Consider the following 19,900-nt stretch of genomic DNA (forward strand, 5'->3'; position numbering starts at 1 on the left):
GTGAATATAGATTTCACTCCCAGCTGCACAAATACAGAAAGCCCTCTCAGTTGGATGGCAGAGAGCTCCAATGACCAGACAGACACAGAGGCGCTCTGACTTTGGGAGGGGCCAATCTTCTCCTGGATCCCCTGACCCACATACACAGACTTGACTCGCATGGAGCCTACTGCCCTCTATTGGACAGCAGGCGAACCAAAGTTAATTATCTTAAACCTGAGAGGATTTCAAGATTTCATCTGTTATTAAAGAGCCAAATAAAACAAAGCGGGAAGTAAGAGTGTTACTGAAACTTAAGTTCACGGGTATCATGTGTATCCAGAGCAAATAAACAAAGTAGACGGCTGAAGGAAATTGCTGATTGCTGGTGGACTAAAAACCAGTTGCAAATGTCGTCGAGTGAAACAGGATAAACCAGATTCCAACTCCAGTTCAATGCCAGAGGCAACAAGGAACAGAAGCCGATTGTAAGACCACAATAGCACAGCATCTCACTGTATCAGTAGGGGAAGGAAGTTCTGCAGGGTCAGACACATTTAGTGATTCATCATCAAGTGCTTCTTCACGTAAAGTCTACTTTCGCCGCCTGTCGATGAGGTCGGACCATGTCATGGTCAGAGGTCAGGGGCAGCAACAATACAGGGCCTCTGTTTGGACACTTCAGTAGATGCTCATTGTCTAATTAACCACCCGGCCTGGCACTGGAATTCCAGAACGATGTCATTTTTTTTGCACTCAGGTCACATAGGGGACATATCTTACCTCCTCGGCTGAGAGCGCCGGTCATCCTCCCCACTACCGGACTCCTAAAAAGAGAAAATTACATTAAATAATGCATAAATATAGTACAATATTGGACTTTTAACCACTAAGCTTGGTGATAGAGACACAACATTAAAATCTACATATGATTTGGATGTTGATTCATTAATAATTGCATAATTATAAAATCTCAACAATTTTTTTCTATTTTATTCAGAAACTTTCATGTTGTACTTGTTTTTATAATGAATAAAGATCACTTAATTGTGTAGCACTCTATTTACATCACAATGTGTTTTTGTTAAAAAATATTATCAGCAATGTGAAAACATTCATTTTAGAACTTATTTTTCTTCAGCAGTAAATAGCTGATACTGTGTGCAGTCTAAAAAGTATTTGTAAAGTTGATATAGATTGAGAAAAATAACTGTTAGTACAAGCATCATTTTGGTCTTAACAAATTCAATAAATGCTATAATGCTCTGTAAAGGACTCAGTAAAGCTATCACTATTGTGGCAAACGTCCATCTTAAAATTAGAAAGATTATAATACAAAATGTGTATGTTTTGTTAAAATAAAAGTAGCTTATGTATTTACATACTAGCGAGCACACATACTGACACAAACACATTAGAAGTGCAAGTAGCGTCCACCACAGTATTCAGTATAAGTCTGAGCAAAGAGAACAGGAGGGAAAGAAGAGTTCAGCTTCAACTCAATCTGTGCACTCTCCAGGAAAATGACCTCAGTCTGTTTTTAAGGTGTGGCCGGTCAGAGAATAACACATTCACATACAAAAACAAGGAAGAGAGAATAAGAGACAAATCCAAATTACATTGTGAAATATGTATAGCTTTGCTAAATGAGAGGGCTATGGATTAGTAGCAGATTAACACCTGGCACTTATCTTATAGGGCCTGGTTCTTATCATGTTTACACTATAGGCTTTACTAGCCTGAACATTACAAAAGCATTACCAGCTTCATGAAATAAATAAGTGGATTACAGGTTTATGAGCACAGACAAGATGAACTTGCTGCTGGTGCATTTCATTTACAGTGCAAGTGTGACACGGTATAGAATTGTTAGGTTTTGGCCTCGTTATTGCTGAAGCAAAGTAGGTAAGTAGGATCCGGCAGAATTTACTGCCGGATCTTGTGACTCTGTTGCAGAACCACTCTCAGCCACATTATTCAAAGCAGGTTTCCATTGTGGGCTCTCGGACTCAATAGCACAAGAGATACTTAAAAACAGATCGTGTGGATTGCTGAACACCTCATGTAAAGTATGTGACACTGAAGCCAATGGGTCCAAAAGGTATCTGCATTCAGAATCTCGACTGTACATTAATATATGAGGCAACACTGAGAAGAGGCTGGAAGAGGTGTTAGCAGTTGTGTCCGACATCAACCAAACTTTGATTAGATGGGAAAACTAATTTTACATATATGAAAATGTGAGAGGATTTTTCCAAAGCTTATGGAAATGTGTAGCCTGAATGTGCAGGTTGGGAAGTGATCTTCAGGACAGGAGACAAGTCTGTGCTGCACTGGGAGTCACAAGTTACAGCATCTAGTCACCAGGTTAAAACTAGTAAAGGCTTCTCCCATCAAGGCAAAATGTGTTGTACACAAACACCCTCATTATGAAACAGACACACACCAGTGAGTCTGGACCGGTTTAACATATGGTTCAAGTAAAGATGGTGGAAGAAAAACAGTTTGCAAAGACTTTATATATACACACACACACACACACACACACACACACACACACACACACACACACACACACACACAGACATGTCTGTGCAATGTGTTATCACTGTATGTGTGTGCGGGTTACAACTTGAAAGCATATTTCCACAAGAAAATGCTTCACATCCTTCACCACCCTAGTCTGCCTCACCTTGCTAAATTACACATTTCATATCTTCTTCCTCTACTTTTACAGCACATCGTGATGAGAGGCTTCCTGGCTCACATCTCTAACATACATGATCAGTCAAAGGAGAAACCATAGTGAACACTAAGTTACTTAGATTCTGTACTTCTTTCTGCTGATGTTGAAAATCTAAAAAAATGTTGTTACATCTACACTTGTGTATATTTTGCGTTGCTCTGGATGACAGAATAAATGACCTAAAATGTTTGTGTACAAATCCAGACGGTTATCATTATGCTTACTCACATAAAGTTTTAATCAGAATACAAAAAGGTGTGAAGGATGGGATCCATTTTAAGGCCCCAGAACTCAGACGCTGTTCTGTGACTGGCATTCTTGGTTAAAAAAATAACTTGACTGCAGTTTGTGATTTAGGACACAGCGGGGGTGTAGGGAGTACATTTTCTACTGGTTCCAACTAGCAAGGAAACAGACATAACAGTTCCGATTTAACTGTTGGTTTGGGTAATAACATACTAATACACACTGTGAAGCAAGATAAAGTCATCAGTAATTAAAGATTTTGCTATTACGTTTTCATTTATTATATGGAAACTATAGCATATGCTTATATATGCTTAAAAACAACATTAGATTTTATATTTGATTTCTGAACTTGATTTGTCAGACGCTGCAGTTTGGTCATCTCATTCCATATACACCTATTTCAATGTCACAATAATGTCACATAAAATTGCCCATATACATAGAACAAAAATACTGGATTTTATCCATATCGGCCACTCTTCTTGTCTATATCATACTGGTAATATACCCAGATAGAAGTTACTAACGGTAACACTACCTAATGAACCAGTTATGGGAAGTAAAGCAGATCATTTATCACATAATGTCACACTGACTGATTCACTGTCACACACACAGGATACACACAGGATAACTGACACAGGAAGTAGGTAAAGTTGGGTGAAACAGACAGAGAACACCACTTGCGAAAGAGAGTGTATTACTTCCTGATTGTCTGGTGGGATCCCCTGCTTCTATAGAAACAAGACGAGCAAAGAGAATAGCAACCGAAAAAACACCTGCTCCTCTGCTTTGCAAGGGCACGCGCCACTAAACACACACACACACACACACACACACGCACACGCACACAAACAAACAGGAAGAGAGAGGCAGACTGGTACAGAAAACGTTCAGAAAAGGACTGAGAGATGAGACAGACTGAGACAGACAACATACAACAACAATAAAAATGTAAACACCCGCGGGTCACGAGGCGCTTATTACGAGCGGAAGTGCGTGACATAAAACTCTGCATCTAAAATCCAGTAACGCTCGTGAGCGAGCGGTTTAATCAGCTGTTATATTAACGAACAGCAACATATAACAAATTCTTCTATCGATCAAAGTCGTGATTTTCTCTCATCTCGGACAGTATCGTTAGTACAACGTTAGCCGCCACTCGGACCATTGAACTGGCGGAAATGTGCATACAGGAACCATGTGAACCAACAGTGGAGTACAATAAAAACACACACAGAAGGGGAAGCCGTCCTTTCCTCTAGAGCTGACGCTGATAAAAGCACTGCCTTGTCAAACAGCAGTAAATAAAAAACAGGTAAATTTAGCAGCAAGTAACGATACTGATAATTTAACTGAAAATGATGAGCGGCTGTAATTCACGCATGCGCAGGAGTACAAAGGCAAGGCACTTTATGATAGTCGGCAGCCGACGAAAAGACAGCGGAAATGGACCCTAAAGCTGCCTTCGACAGCAAAGACGTCTGTGTTTTGTGGTGGTTGCGGCGGTCGCGGAGGAGGGTTCAATAAAGGCGACTCTTACCGACACGCAGGGGCTGGAGCTGGTGCTGGGGGTCGGTGAACGCTGCACGGTAACCAGCGCCATTCAGCGACCGGGAAGCGGACACCAGAGATGAAGCGACAGCGGCGAGACGAGCATAATTGATTTGAGGGGGAGAAATCCCAGCTGAACCCGGGTTGTTTGGTGTACTATGGTTTTCCTAGCTCCTTCTCTCTGACCGGAGACTATTTGACTACTCCCCGGCTCTTTCCTCAGTTAGCGCCACCTGCGCATGCGCAACTGTCCTTCGTTTGTCAATTTCGATTAACCGTATGTGTGCTGGACGTAAACAAAGCAGGCAGAGTATAGTGTCTCTCAGTCAAACAAAGCGCCTGCAACTACTGATTTACTGGTAAATTATGTTAAAAAATGAGTGAATATCGACCTCTATTTTCAGGCAATCACCCTACAACAAGTACATTCAGATAAGGTATGTTTTGAAGGGGTGCTCTTGAAATTTATATTATATTGTCATAAAGTTGGGGGATTTGCGAGACACTAAATATTTTTAAAAGAATGATTCAACTGATCGAAATTGATGCAGCAGAGGCCGAAATATCTTGACTTGAACTTTTTTTATTAAATTCTGCCCGGCCCACTTTTAATAGTTCCTCTATCTGTTGCCAGACTTGGCTAGTTTCTGCCCAATTGGCCCACTTTTGTTTAAGTTGGGCAGGGAAAAATAGCGTTGGGCTGGCACAATAAATTTTGAATATTTTTGTCAATATTGTTTACCAAAAAAGCTAATTTATTACAACATTCTGTAAACTCCCTTATGTCTACTCACTTACATTATTGACTAATTAGTTTGTGCAGATATGACGCTTTGTATGCTTGTGATTTGTTTTCTATTGCACATGTAATGGTGTTTGGGGTTCTACATGACTTTATTTTAAGATAATGGTTTCGGGCTTTGAATAGGGCGGGTTTTAAATTGATTTATTGGGTTGGATCTGACAATCTGATCTGGCAACAGTGGCCCACTTCCGCCTTTGTCATACTTCCTTTAAAATCTCACGTCAATTTCCAGTAGTAGCTTAAGCTGGTCAGATGATTTTGATATCAGAACCAGGATTTGCTTTATTAGATTTATTTATTGTATCCTTACACAAAGACAATGCTCTGTTAAAGAAGTCACATAGGGAGGTTGTCAGTTTCAGGTCAGCTAGATAGTCATGTGTGCCATCGGTTGTTTAAAAAACCACTATGGGTGAGACTGCAAAGACATTAGATCCTACATTATCCATGAATCAGGCAACTGATCTCTCTCCACCCTCCATGCCTGGTAAATCCTCAGTCCAAAGTCCGACATAAGTCCAAACCAACACAATCCTGATCACATTTCTGAAGACTTTAAAGAGCACAGAAAAACACTATACAACTGTTTTTACAGGCTGCATAGTAATCTAAAAAACAGTCTGATTTTGATGTGTACAGTTGGTTGAGTTCCCCTTTAAACAATACCTTAATATGCTTTATTATTCTTAAAACAATGTATGTGCAGAAATTACACATATTTACCAACAATTAGTATGTAAACTATCAATTTAATGCATAGATATTACCTTGAGTGTGAATTACATCTTAAATTACTGGAGTTTGTCAATTCAGTTCTTCCGTAATTTTCTTCTCAAGTAAATTTAATTGATTCAAGCTTCGTTTGAATAACATAACTATATGGTATCCCTAAATCCACCTTGAGTCAATGTGTCAATTCTAAGTAGGAAATAAAAATGTGGGTTTACTGTACAATATCCATAGAGTATAATAATCTATTGGTTTAAGATAATTAGTTTTTGGTACTCTAATTTAAGACTGCAGTTTAGAAAAGAAGAGAGGCCGGTTTTCCGTTATCAGGCAGAGGTCAGATGATCTTCACATACTTTTGTGAGCTTCAGTGCAGTGGTTACAGTACTGACAAGGGGAAAACATCCAGTGATGTTTCATGAATCCTGAAGTGCAGCCTGCCTGACTGAACCTGTACTACTGCACTGTTATCTTCACTGCCTGAAGGCACATATCAGGGATAGCAGCAACTATAGCCTGCCACAAAACCACACACTCAAATGTGAAGTATATGTCATTCACACACACACAGCAACACAGCTCAGATCTAAATGCATGCAGGTAAGCACAGAAGTGGGAGAAGATTCAAAGGTTAAAACAATACATAACAATCAAAATAACGAGCTGTATTAGCTTGTTTTTCATCAGCGAGAATGTGCCTTTCAGTCTTTGGTATAAAAAGGTATTTGTGCATTTCCTTCACATTTTTCAGCCTAACATTAACATGTACAGTTTATATCCATAACTCCATCATCCTGTCCTACCAATCCATCTATCTACATGCCCTGTAGTTTATTTTATTACGACTAAATCCGTCCATCCATCAGGCAGCTTTGGTCATTCTGTTTGTACCAGATGGATTAGCAGTGAGGCCAGAGATGAGATGGAGATTACGACAGAGATAATGGTGTTTGGATTTAGAGTCACTCAGAGGAGGCAGTGGGAATTCAAAGCTGCAGCTTCAATCACAGGTGAGCCACATGGTCCCTGATCGGATATATGAGAATGACTTACCAAAGGTTTAGAACAGAGCAGCTGACATCATCGAAAAAAGAGCGAATAACATGAAATGAGAGCAATGTCGATGCTTTAAGACCGATAAATGCAGACTGTCATGTCTTTGTTTCCTCTCCAGTAAGAATAGGAGTCTCACTTGCATTATTCTCTGTATTTTTAATGTAGCACTTATGGGATGTGTGGTCGCAGGAACATAATATAAAGTATCTACTATATTTATCTATTATAAGCTTTGGTGTCTAGTCATTGTGGTGATATAAAGTACAAGACTGGTTCCCTACTAGATTGTAGTATTGCATGTATTGGTCAATTCATACATTTGCTTAGACTTGGAGAAAGCTTAATTGAGACATTTAATGTAGGCCTCGTTAATGTCTGCATTTTAAATGCCTTGATAATTAATTATGTAGGAGACTAAATCAATCAAATCCTAGATAAATGGTGCCTATTGGATTATCAAAATAATAATTGGGCCTACTTTTTAACCGTTTTAAATTAAAAGTATTTGATCAAATACATTCTGTTATACTTAATTTTTCAAAGTTGACAGTTATTTGTAACCTTCTTTCATGGATACACTTTTATTTATGTGGATTTAATTTAAATTCATCACGTCTATTAGAACAGAGCCTTACCTGGATTATGATCGGCTATTTGCAAGAGACTAATACATCTTCAAGTATAATTTGGAGAAATAGCGCCATCCTTTGGTAATCAAAACAATTCATTTATCACCGTAATGTTTTACCCATACGGTCTATGATTTTGACCATAGGGTTTTTAGCTTTGTTTTAGGCGAACATACTGTTTACGAGCACATGAGGCACAGGAATCTACATTAATGTGCTTTTAATATCGCGGTATTTTTAAGCAAAAATAACAGCCAAAAAATATACTGTCATGTACATAGCATAATTTATCATTTATAAATTCACTCTGAGACCGTTATAGAGCATATTTGGTTTTATAAAAAATTGTGTCGAATCTGTCGTGCTCGTTCACAGTCAGCAGAGCAAGATGGCGGCCCCTACGAAACAGTAAGTTGTAAAGAAGCTAATGCGACTACGCCACTGTGTGTTTATCATTTAAAGACAACTGTTTCACGTGGTCGGGGTTGTAGTTGTAGTCATTTCAAAGAGCTTAGTGTGCCACAGCAGCCGTGGTGTTGCAGCTCGGGATTATTAGTGAAACGGTGGTTCTCCCCGCTGCTACTGCAGCTAACGCTAACGCTAACTGACGTTAGTTAACGATCCGCTGACGATGTGCTAACCTCGCTATTGAAACAGCTACTTTAGTAAAATTACTAAAAATGAGGTCCTTTTTGTACGATGCTTCAGATTTTCACCTTTTCATACCTGCCATTTCTATTTCAACCTGTCCTTTAATTTCTTTGGCGTTTTGCCTTTACCAACCTGTCAGCGAGTGATGTCGTATGTGAAGTACAGACGACTTTGGTATGAAAGGGTTTACGAAGCCTTTTGTCCTTATTGTCCAGGTACGGGCTGGTTTTGTCTCAGAAGAAAGGATTGTCAAAGAGCCTGCAGAAACACTCTGTGTTCGAGGATGACTCGGATGATGAGGTGGGTAAACTTCTGGATTTGTTATAAGCAAGACAAAATATTTTTTCTTGTCATTCATCAATTACTGTATTTTATTTTATGTATATTTCACTATTATGGAAACTAAAAAGATCTCTGTAAAATAAATGATAATAAAAGAAAAAAAGAAGACAAATATATATGTCCAGGTATCATTCAACATTTTCCTGATTTTCTGTCAAACTGTCCTGAATATGTTTTGTTCCTCAGACCACAGTTGGGGAGAGTCTGCAAAAAGAAGCTGTCAAAAAGAAGATGATGAAGCAGGTGAGAGGAAGTAATAAAAGAGTAATTTTGGAATAAGCTGACGGTTTATGGGACAGAAGAGAGCTGAAGGAAGTTGAATCCAATTATATATAGAATTATATTTGGAGTTTAATCCATTTCTATATATAATTTAATCTAATTCTGAGGCAAGAGTACATTTTACTCTATTTAGACTGGGACCCAATGTACATTTTCATTTCAATTTGAGTCAAATGTATTTTGACAATTTTACTGCGTGTGATTTCAGTCCATATAGTGCTATAAACTAGTTTTTTACAGTCATGCCTCTATGATTAATATTTCTTTGGTCTTTCTCGTTCTAAAGACACGTTTGGAGATGCACAAAGCCCTAGAACAGGACAGCACTGTTTATGACTACGATGGTGTGTACGACGACATTCAAAAACAGAGACTTGAAGCCAGCAAAAAAATGCTGGGAGGCACTGACAAAAAGGTAATTCATTATGTCAAACACCTGTATGGCTACATTTGTCTACACCAGCATTTCAATGTGATCAAACGGTTAGAGAGACTTGGACATGCACTAAACTATGTTGTGGCAAATACAAATTCCTTATGCTGGTGTGCTGCTGTTTTGCCGATATCTTTTTTGTCTGTTTATTTTGTTACAGCCAAAGTACATCCACCAATTAATGAGAGCAGTTGAGGACCGAAAGAAAGAACAAGAACGAAGGGAAGAAAGGAAAATCCACAAGGAAAGAGAGGAAGAAGGAGAGGAGTTTGCAGATAAAGAAGCTTACGTTACATCCGCCTACAAGCTGAAACTGCAGGAGCAGAAGGAGGAGCAGGAGAGGGAAAAAAGAGTGGAAGCAATGGAAGGTTAGACCGTTTTTAGGCTGTAGACAGCTAGGATTTTGTTTTTAAATGATATGATGAGGCTTTGTTGTCCCAAACCTCATATGAATATTTTTTTTATTGTATTTGTTTATTGCAACGCTTTGTAATTTCTAAGAAATCTGGATATGTAAAGACAATTTGCACTGACAGTCTTCAGTTAATTTAACTTCAATAAATTGTATTTTTGGACAATTTTTTCCACTAGGCAACACAAAGCATGACTTGAAGAGATAGACTTGAACATGTTGTGGAAAAGAGGCCACTTCATATGTACAATGTATGTAAATTATTTTTTTTAATTTAGTTTTTGTTTTAATTAGCGGCTTTGGACGTGAAGAAACAAAAAGATCTGAGCGGCTTCTACCGCCACCTGCTGAATCAGACTGTCGGAGAGGAGGCGATACCGGATGGCTCTGCAAACAAGTCAGTCATAGCTTCGCATCCATAAAGAAAACAAGAACACACATATTTAAAAAAAACTATTCTGAGCCTTTATGTGTATCTCTCTATTTCTGCTTCCACAGAACACAAAACTCAAAGTTGACAAAAGACACAGAGAGGACTTCACCGCCTCCCTTTCCGACGTCCCATGACATTATTCCGAGTTCATGCAGCGACAGTGAGGAGGGGCATGAGCAGAAGTCTGGCTTTAGCAAGCCTGGGCTTGGCTCCGCACACTCAAAACGGCAGTATAGACAGAGGTCACCTTCATCAGGGAGCGGAGAGGAGAAGGAGAAAGAGAAGGAGAGAGAGAGACATAAGAAGAGGCACAGAGATCAGGAGAGAGACCGAAACAGGGGAAGGGAAAGGGATGACAGACATGGGGGAAGGAGAGACGACAGGGACGGAAGGAGAGACGACAGGGACGGAAGAAGAGACGACAGGGACGGAAGGAGAGACGACAGGGACGGAAGGAGAGACGACAGGGACGGAAGGAGAGACGACAGGGACGGACGGAAAGACAGGGACCGAGGTAGAGAAGATGACAGAAGCAGAGGCAAGGATACAGACAGGGAAGACAAGCATGGGAAGAGGGAGAGGAGCCCGAAGGAAAGAGAGAGGGATAAGAATGGGGAAAGGGAAAAGAGAAGGAATCAAGATGAAGACAAGCGTAAGGACAAAGATCAGGAAGAAGAGAAGGAGAGAAAGAAGCAACCAGAGAACGAGAAGCAACCAGAGAACGATAAAGCAGACGGAAAAGATCCAGAAAAGAAGGAAGCAGTCGCAGAACAGGGCATAGAAAAAATAGATGAACAGAAAGGGAAGGAGAAAGGCGAGGAGAAAGAGGACATGGAGGAAAAGGCGAACAAGTTTGTGAAGCGCAGCACGGATCAGACTGTTGGTTCGGCCAGAGACAGGTACATGTCCAGACAGATAGCGCGCTCGTCCTGTAAGACTTATATAGAGAAGGAGGAGGACTGAGAGCTGCGCGGCACGATATAGAAGATATGGCTTACGTTATTTCATGTCTTTCTTTTTCAACAAATCCCATGAAAATACTAAAAACCAACAGTGAGTTAGTTTCTTCTTCTGTCAATACGTCCTGACTTCCCTCGCCTGTGTACCCAAGCCCATTGGTTACTAAATATAGTTTTTTTTTTTTTTTTCAAGCTTTCTTCTAGCAGGAATAAATATCATTATATAGTATGTTGCTTTCATTTTATTTGTATTATTGTCAGCCTTTCATTTGGTGCTCTAGTGAGTATTTACTGGAACAAAATAAAGTGTAATTCCCATGTTCATTGTAATTAAAGAACTTGTCACCCAGTACCAAAGTGTGGCTTATTGAAGTAATAGTTTTGGACAACAGAGGTAGCTGTGGCATTAACTACGCAGACGATTCACCGTTGGTTTTCGCCTTTTCGTGGGATCCACTGACAAGAAAAATATTGAAAATATTGCCAACCTTATCCTGTATCTGCTGACTCCACTTATTCACTGCAGTGGACTGATTCAAACAGCAGAGTGTGCTGGTCTTCAGCTGACTAATCTTTCTCTTGAGCTTAAATTGATGAATTTGGGGTTTATTATTTTAGAAATGATAACACAAACTTGTAAATATGAGTTGACAGTGAGACCCACGTAACATCACACACAGGAATGAGTGTATAAAGTAGATTTTATCTTATTGTGTAATGCAGAGGACGTGTGGGACGACGTGAGCCAGTGATGATGTGTTTGATCACTTGTTGAGTTTTTGTATTTTTCCCATGTAGTCAGTGATGAGTTAATAAATCATTTCTGTTCCACAATTTCTTCTGTTGCTTCCTGTTTGTTCAGCCACCACTTGCAGTTTGACATTGAAATGTGGACAAGAATTAAGCTTTGAATTCACAATTCAGAAGGTAACAACATTTATTTCACAATTTGATCACATACACGTGTTACTGCTTTCCAGGTTGAGCTCAGGAAGACATGGATCTTATAAAAAGCAGCATTTGGTTGCAGTAGTCTTCTCTTGTGTGTCTCCTGCAGCTTTGGTCTAGTTGTACAAGGAAAAGTTGGACCACTGAAACAGAAAAGGGCAGTTTGTAGAACTGTTAATATCTTTAATGCTTTAAATGACTTATTTCTGCACAGATACAACTGTGTTGGAATGTCACTAAGAACATTAACTAAGCACCGTACTTTTTCCATATACATTATACTGCAGAACACTAAATTTCACAGTGAAACTACTTTTAATCGACAGCTTTATCTACAAGTTACTTTTAAAGGTTCCATATTTTACATATAAACATATGATGGATGACGTAGCACGCATGGATTTTGCTACATTTTTTGTCAGTGGACAGGACTCCGGTGGGACAAGAGGAGATGATCTGTGTTTACATCAATGATGCTCGGTGCTCTAACGTAACAACGTGCTCTAACAGTCAAAGCTGATGTAAGATGTTTTCCTGATATTATATATATATATATATATATATATATATATATATATATATATATATATATATATATATATCATATTATCTGCCTTGAAGATTATTTTTGTTTGTCATGTTTTTCTTGTGTTGCATTATGACAATAAATAATAATGACTCCTTGTTATATATTGGTTATATATAAGTGTGTAACAGTAAAAAATAGGCACACATCTATAACAGTAAAATGCTATTTATGCATGACTTGATTGTTAATCGTAATGCAATACGTATGAGTACTTTTTTTTACTTAACATGCATTTTACTAATAATAGTTCAATTCTTAAGAAACATTGTCAATGCAGAATCATTTGTATATTTATATTGCACATTGTGACTTTTACTTCAGAAGATTATGTGAATATTTCTGCCACATGTAATTCTATGTGTGTTGGATGTCTTGAGAAAGACAAAGAAGAACATGTGGCATGAAGTGGAAACAGACTTGCCTCACTCCAGGACAATTTGATCACTCCATCTGAGGACTTGTCCTTGAACACATCTGTAAAGAAAACAAACCACAAATAACACATTTTTTATGCAACACAAGCCAAAAACACATATATTTATATTGTTTGATTGATATGGATAATTACTCTATAAGCTATGCAACTTGACATCACGTGATGTGTATTTGAGTTTGCAGATTTGAGGATTAAAGGTCACTATGCTCTTCATTTTGAACAAATAAAAGCTGAATTTCTACAAACACAGAGGTTTTTACAAGTGATTGATGGTTGCCATGTTACTCACTGGAGATCTTTTCCAGGCGTAACATCAGAGTGATAAAGCTCTCCATGGAGGTGTTTGACATGCCTGAATACCGGGCCATCAGCAGCTTCACCATGATGTCGTCTGTGTCCATTTCTGGTGAGAAAGTCACAAGTACTCCAGTTACCATCGTGAATATGAAGCATGTTCCCTCTTATTGTAATGGTGGAAGCGTATTATAAGGTTGTAATCATATTATAAATGGTTAATTGCCTGCAGCCTCAATTGCCTTCTGGAGCTCATATTCAGACAGGGATCCACTCTCATTCAAATCTGCACGATGAAACTGTTTCTGTAAAAAAAATGAATCTACATTTAGAACCTAAGAGAACTTTAAACATGTATATATATATATATATATATATATATATATATATATATATATATATATATATATATATATATAAATATATATATATATATATATATATATATATATATATATATATGTTTGGTATTATTAATAACTGCACTTCAAATAGTCAGTGTTGCATTTTGAAAGAAGTGTCTTTGTTAAATAAATTAATACAAACATGAATGGAAATACATCTTCATCATGCCCATATTTGCTGCATTACCTTGTATTTGTTAATCTGCTCCCAGAGAGTTGAGAACTCATTGAAGGTCATCATCCTTCTTTGGTTGGTCTTTGCATGTTAAGGATGCCTCATCAGAAAAATATTACATTTTACGATTTAACTCCTGATCAAAATCTTGTGATTTAATTTTGGCTTTCTGTAGGGTATAAAAAAACTGCTACAACATGGTTAAACATTTAAATTTTTATTTTAAGGATACATCCACCATGGCCACCATGCTCATGCAGGTATCCAAACCAAAGCCGTACCAGGTGCCTGTGAAGGGTAAAACAGATCAACTAAAATCCCCAAAGTAACTCGAGGATTTGGTGTCACGAGTTACGACGAATGAATTACATGTTTTAATGTTCTCAAAGCACACGCAATATAAATCAACTCACCGTGAGGGAAGTTGTCATTCAGAAGCTTCTGGAGCTGTCTGGCTGTCAGTCGACCATACTAACAATAAAAAGTGTGATCGAATGATATCAGAAAAAAACGGCCGAATTGACAAGCAGATGGATGAGCAGAGAAAGAAAATTACACACCTGATCAGCGTAGCGGATGAACATGGTCTGATTGGCTTTCCTGTCAGTGGTCTCCACCTTGTCCTTGTTCTTGTCATCATCATCATCCTCATCATCGTCGTTGCCATTGGTGGTTGGCGGCTAAAGATGACAAGTTGATAGATCGGACGTCAAATTTGCGAACTAAACTTGCTCTCTCTAATTTACACCTTAAGTATGCACTATATTCTTTTAATTCATACCTCGGGAAGAATTAAGTTCTCCTCCTCTTCGTGGTCATGATCGTCGTGGTCATCTTCCTCATGGGGACTGAATGCAGTCGAGAATGTGTTTAATATCAGACATCTGATAATCTGAGGAATGTTACTCAAGAATTCAAAGACCAAAGTTTCACCTTAACTGGTACTTTAACTTCACACGTGTTTCAATTGCTAATTGTATTGCAAACTTTGGGCCATACAACAAGCTGCAACAGAACATTATACGAATCATGCTAATTCTCCTAATAATCACTTTATTATGTTGTATATTGTTGTGATAAACCAACGTCAGAACAGGTTTATTGTCCATAAAGTTAAGACCTATTTCGAAGTGAATCAAGTTGTGTTGGCATAAACGTAGTAAACACAGTGGAATCAGCCTCTAAAGTAAACACCATGTTTACATTTATTATTGACTTGTCCTCAGTTTGCCAAAACCCCAAATTCTTACAAATATATGGACCTGACCTCGGCACCCTCAATGATAGCTTTGACTCATGACCCATTGATAATATCGCAGCTTCAAACGGCTTGGGTCACATAATCAAATGAGCAATCCTTGTCTCCATTAGGATTTACAGTATATGTTAAATATCAGTAAGTCCTTACCTGATCTTCGCCTCAGCCTTGGAGTAGACAGTGAGAACAAAGTCTGCACTCATGTAGGGTTTCATGGTGGAGGGGATGATCAGATATTCTCCAAGCTCCAGACTGTGCGACTCAACCAGATCCCTTTTATTGGTGTAAAGCTGTCTTTGCTTGATGGGACTGTTTCTTTTAAAGAAGGAGGACCTCACGCGTCCCTGTGGTGTCTGAGAAGAATATGAACCTTAGTCAATGTAATGAAACTGGTTATTAAATTGCATTATTCACATTATTTAAATGTAGACTGCACTTTCTGTACATCGGTGTGATATTTGTTCTTACCCCTCGTGGAATCTGTTGGATGTGAAATAGAAACAAGAAAAAGTCATTCTACAGTTTTCAAATCACAAAGTGCTTGTGACAGAAATAGCCCAAAAACAAATAACAATGGCTATATCATATATTTGTATACTTGCTAAATGGTATTACGTGTTATTCAACTATTACTTAATATTTGAAGAATTCATGATGCAAACCTTAAAGATGGTAATTCCAATTGGGTAGGATTGTATTCTTTTGCGATTCTTTTGCTGAGGTTTCTGCATCAGAGAGAGGAAGATGTTTTGGTCTTTCTGCTCCTCCTTGTCTATTTTAGACACCTGCAAGCGATACTGAGGATTCGTCCCAAAGGAAGCTACAGGTGACAAAAAACATGACGGAAGTTTTTTTTACACTCGCCCACATAAAAGGAAAAAGACACGACAGACATCATTGCAGTTCCAGTTTAAAGTAAAATAATTTGGCTCACAGTAAGACAAGTTGCCGCCTGCAGATTTTCCTGCCACCCAGCTGCCGTCGTACGTCATGGATTTCCACTGGCAGGTGACGTCACCATCAATAAAGTTGGGGTTCTCACAGCAGATGAACAATGATTGGAAATGAAAACAGAAGTCCTCCAACTCCATCCTAACAGACAAAGATAAAAAAACAAAAAACAGGTGTCAGTCACTCTAGCAAATATACTGCATTCTGCATCCAACTAAAGAATGGCCTTTAGTTCTGCAGTATATTCATACTTCATCCATGAAGTAGACGGGTTTTGCTCTTTTTCACTATCATATAATAGTGTAATGCATTCACTTGAGAAATGCTGTTATTCTGACTTAACAAGATTATTATCTCAAAATTCGGAGAAAAGTTGTCGTGAAAAAATAAATTCTGCCCTTGTTTTTCTGAATTGACGAGATACCTCAAAATCCCAATTGAAGAATGAAAAAAAAGTATAAAAATGTAAATGTAGTGTTATTTGTCTGTCCATTCTAAATTGCAGGACATGCCAGGGTCAGTTTGAGTTACGTACCATGTAACTTAAAGGTACCATGTGGAGATTTGACCACTAGTAGCGCTGTGGAGCAATGTTTTTATGACAAAGAAGCATGTCTCACACGTTTCCATTGATCGACAGTTGGTGGTGGGAGCGGACCAAGAAATGAGACAAAATTCAGCGAGCAAACAAAGATGTAAACAGTATGGTTTCAATTTAATCCCAAAATTATCCTTGCCATTTTTAATGAGGAAGGAAGTACATTCATCACATGTATTAGTCCTCAAAGCTTGGCGAGATACACTGTTAATAACTTGTATTGAAGCTTATTTACCAGAACTCTCCATCGTTGCGGTCCAAACACTTTTCCCGATCTTCTGGACTGACTCTATTCCAAATGTTGGACCTGGGCACCAGAGGAAAATACATTAGTTCTTCAGCTGTGGTGCAGAGAAAGTATTTTTTATTATTGGGTGAGTGTCTGATTAATTCAAGGAGCATACTTGTCACTCCACTTTCCGTTCCACTCTGTTCTGCCCCAAGGATTCATGAGTCGCACCAGCTTCACTTTGGAACCGTAATAATTAACCTTAAGATGAAAGGATAGATTGACGAATCAGAAACTAAGTGGCTGGCAATTCAACTCCAAATGCTCTTGCCATATATGCAGACCATGAACTGTACCTCAGTGACTGCTGTGACAGAATAGGCATGTGCATGCACTATACCAGTTTCCTCTACGGTGTTCACCAACTCACCCTGAAACAAATAGAACAGTTAAATCACACTCGTTACCTTCATTTACATTTTTTTTACCTCCAGGATACTTTTTCGTACCCCTTTCGGAGCAGTGCCACAGCAAATCATCGACTGGCACCTGGTGGCTCTGCTCAGTGAGTTCCACAGTTCCACATCATGGCCCACAGAGTGGGCTTCCTGTAGCTCGTAATCCATGTTCATGCCTCCAGTGAAATCTTTGCAGGCCTCTGATGGCAATCCAGCGCTCATGTCTGCGTATGAACCACACACTCTGTGGGAGACATAAAAAATAGTGTTGTTGTCATGAAAACCATTCATCCGCGTTGAGAGTTTAGATAATATAGCACTAAAGTATTTCATATGAGGGTGAAGAGGTTGGTTTCATACTTGGCATAAGCTTTCTCCAGCAGAGGAGCCCAGAACTCATTTCCAATCTTGGAGCGCACAGACAGCAACTGGTTGTCGAGTATTGGCAGGAGGTCGTCGATGACAACATCCACCCACTTGCCAAACCTCCAGAACTGCCACGAAAAGGACAAGTATAGGAATCACAAGTTAGACCAGAGAGAGTGCACTGTGAACGCACTGTTGTAACACACTCATGTATCATTAATCCCTTACCCGGAAGTGAAATATCCCTGCATAGTCACTGTAGCTCTGGTCCAAAGGCACAACCTGAGCAAACAGGCCTTTCTGGAACGTCAGTGAGGAAATTGCAGCCAGAAACCAGCAGTTACCTGTTAAATTAATGAAGTGACCAAATCAAGCGCTGGCACACAGTCCAAATGTCCCCCGAAGAAAGGTATTCTTGTTTTATTGTCTTTGGCAATAAGAGAAGGTTGCTTACCCACACTGCCTTGATCAAAGTCAAATCGAGAGGCTCCTTTGCTACAGAAAACAGGATCACTGCTGTTGTTTTGTGCTTTCAAGATGTCCTGGACAAGACAAAAAAGGAAAGAAATCAGATGTAGACATGTAGAAACATATAAATTGCATAAAAACTGCAAACTTCACAATGTAAAAATCTGTATTCCTCTACATCACAAATATATGTGATCTATGACAATTGGATTTACACAAGTAAGAAAAAAACACATATAAAGTATTTTACTGCTGGTCGAAGCCACTCCACTTGGGCTTCCCGCCGACGGCTCAAATCAGGCACGTCTCCCAGAGACTGATGGTTAGGTGGGAAGCTGTAGTCAACAAACTTCCTCATTCTGCTGAGGTAGTTATCCTTCAGCTGTGCATAGTCTTGGTTGTTGAACTTGGCAGGGTTGGAGGCGCTCCCCTCACTGCCATCTTGGTAACGTAAGTTTATGATCGAGGTGCAGTTTCCAGATTCAGGCATGTTGACGAGAGGCTTCAGACAGACTGTGACACAAGAAGAAAGACAAAATAGGAGAATTCAGAATCTAATTTAAAATGCTAGCGCTGTGTTTCAGAGATAGATGGAAATTACCTGCTAGACTGCTGCAACCAACTTCAGATTCCTTTCAAGAGAAGTGACTCTGAGGTATCCAGTATGGTCTCTGCAGCAGACTATATATGCACAATGTCTTACATAAAGTGGGATTCAGCCCCCCCGCCTCCAGAATGTATGGAAAAACCCAAATGACAGGGGGCAGAGAGGCTTTTTTTTCTTGAGGTGTGAATCATTCCCTTCAGTGACATGTCACCTGACATTCTTATCCTCTCCGGCTGTAAACTGCCTTTCTACTTGTTTTCTGTTTGTTTTTCTGTTGGAAAATGTTAAAATTATATTAGAATATGACAATAAATTCTACATCAGGTTTGTGAATCACAGATCTCTTGCACATCTTATGAAATCTGCCACGCTTTTTTGAACCCAACATAATGCAAATATAAATCTCTACACCTAATTTATTGGCATACTTAAAAAAATCGACAAGACAAATACGACATGTCGTGTCGTGTCAGATTCTAGAACAAAGAATAAAAGCATGTATATTATATATATATACAGTATATAAATAAATAAACATGACATGTTGAAGCAACATCGATGGCACAAATGCGCAAAACTGTCCCAATTAAGTAGTATTACATATCAGGGCTGCTGTAAGGGATTGCATAACAGATACACCGGGCACGGAAATCTTTGGTGCCCTTAAGGGATCTGTCTTATGATGAATTCATGCTTATTTGGTCTTGGGTTATGAAATAGCTACTGAACTGCTGCACAATTTATGCACTAAACAATTTAATACACTCTGATTATAAATTAAATCTGACATAGAGCAGAAAGTCAATATATAAGTACCAAAGTAACTGTATACATTAACACCTACAGCAGGAACAGTATGT

General features: G+C 38.9%; 2 protein-coding genes across 2 annotated transcripts; one reads left to right on the forward strand and one right to left on the reverse strand.

Moving 5' to 3' along the window:
* Positions 1-8,099: 8,099 nt before the first annotated feature.
* nsrp1 (nuclear speckle splicing regulatory protein 1) lies at positions 8,100-12,093 on the forward strand. Its single transcript, XM_079237272.1, has 7 exons — positions 8,100-8,155; positions 8,614-8,698; positions 8,927-8,983; positions 9,309-9,437; positions 9,616-9,823; positions 10,162-10,264; positions 10,366-12,093. Exons 1-7 carry the CDS (start codon positions 8,136-8,138, stop codon positions 11,261-11,263), a joined length of 1,500 nt encoding a protein of 499 aa, XP_079093398.1. The 5' UTR covers positions 8,100-8,135; the 3' UTR covers positions 11,264-12,093.
* Positions 12,094-12,323: 230 nt separating this feature from the next.
* On the reverse strand, positions 12,324-18,923 carry LOC306753942 (calpain-1 catalytic subunit-like; the record flags this gene model as incomplete). The annotated part of the gene is made up of 21 exons (XM_079237855.1): positions 12,324-12,350; positions 13,218-13,270; positions 13,522-13,635; positions 13,753-13,831; positions 14,118-14,186; positions 14,338-14,393; positions 14,519-14,576; positions 14,666-14,785; positions 14,887-14,953; positions 15,514-15,716; positions 15,832-15,843; positions 16,026-16,183; positions 16,298-16,455; positions 17,148-17,219; positions 17,317-17,402; positions 17,498-17,572; positions 17,651-17,843; positions 17,960-18,093; positions 18,194-18,309; positions 18,420-18,507; positions 18,684-18,923. 21 exons carry the CDS (start codon positions 18,921-18,923, stop codon positions 12,324-12,326), a joined length of 2,178 nt encoding a protein of 725 aa, XP_079093981.1.
* Between the last annotated feature and the right edge of the window lie 977 nt (positions 18,924-19,900).

This window comes from Taurulus bubalis, assembly GCF_910589615.1.
Source record: "Taurulus bubalis genome assembly, chromosome: 2".
Lineage (NCBI taxonomy): Eukaryota > Metazoa > Chordata > Actinopteri > Perciformes > Cottidae > Taurulus > Taurulus bubalis.

Coding starts and splice junctions, on each gene's coding strand:
- nsrp1 (XM_079237272.1), top strand. CDS start 8,136: ATGGCGGCCCCTACGAAACA. Junction 9,824..10,161: donor AAGAGTGGAAGCAATGGAAG/GTTAGACCGTTT, acceptor TGTTTTAATTAG/CGGCTTTGGACGTGAAGAAA. Junction 10,265..10,365: donor CCGGATGGCTCTGCAAACAA/GTCAGTCATAGC, acceptor CTGCTTCCACAG/AACACAAAACTCAAAGTTGA.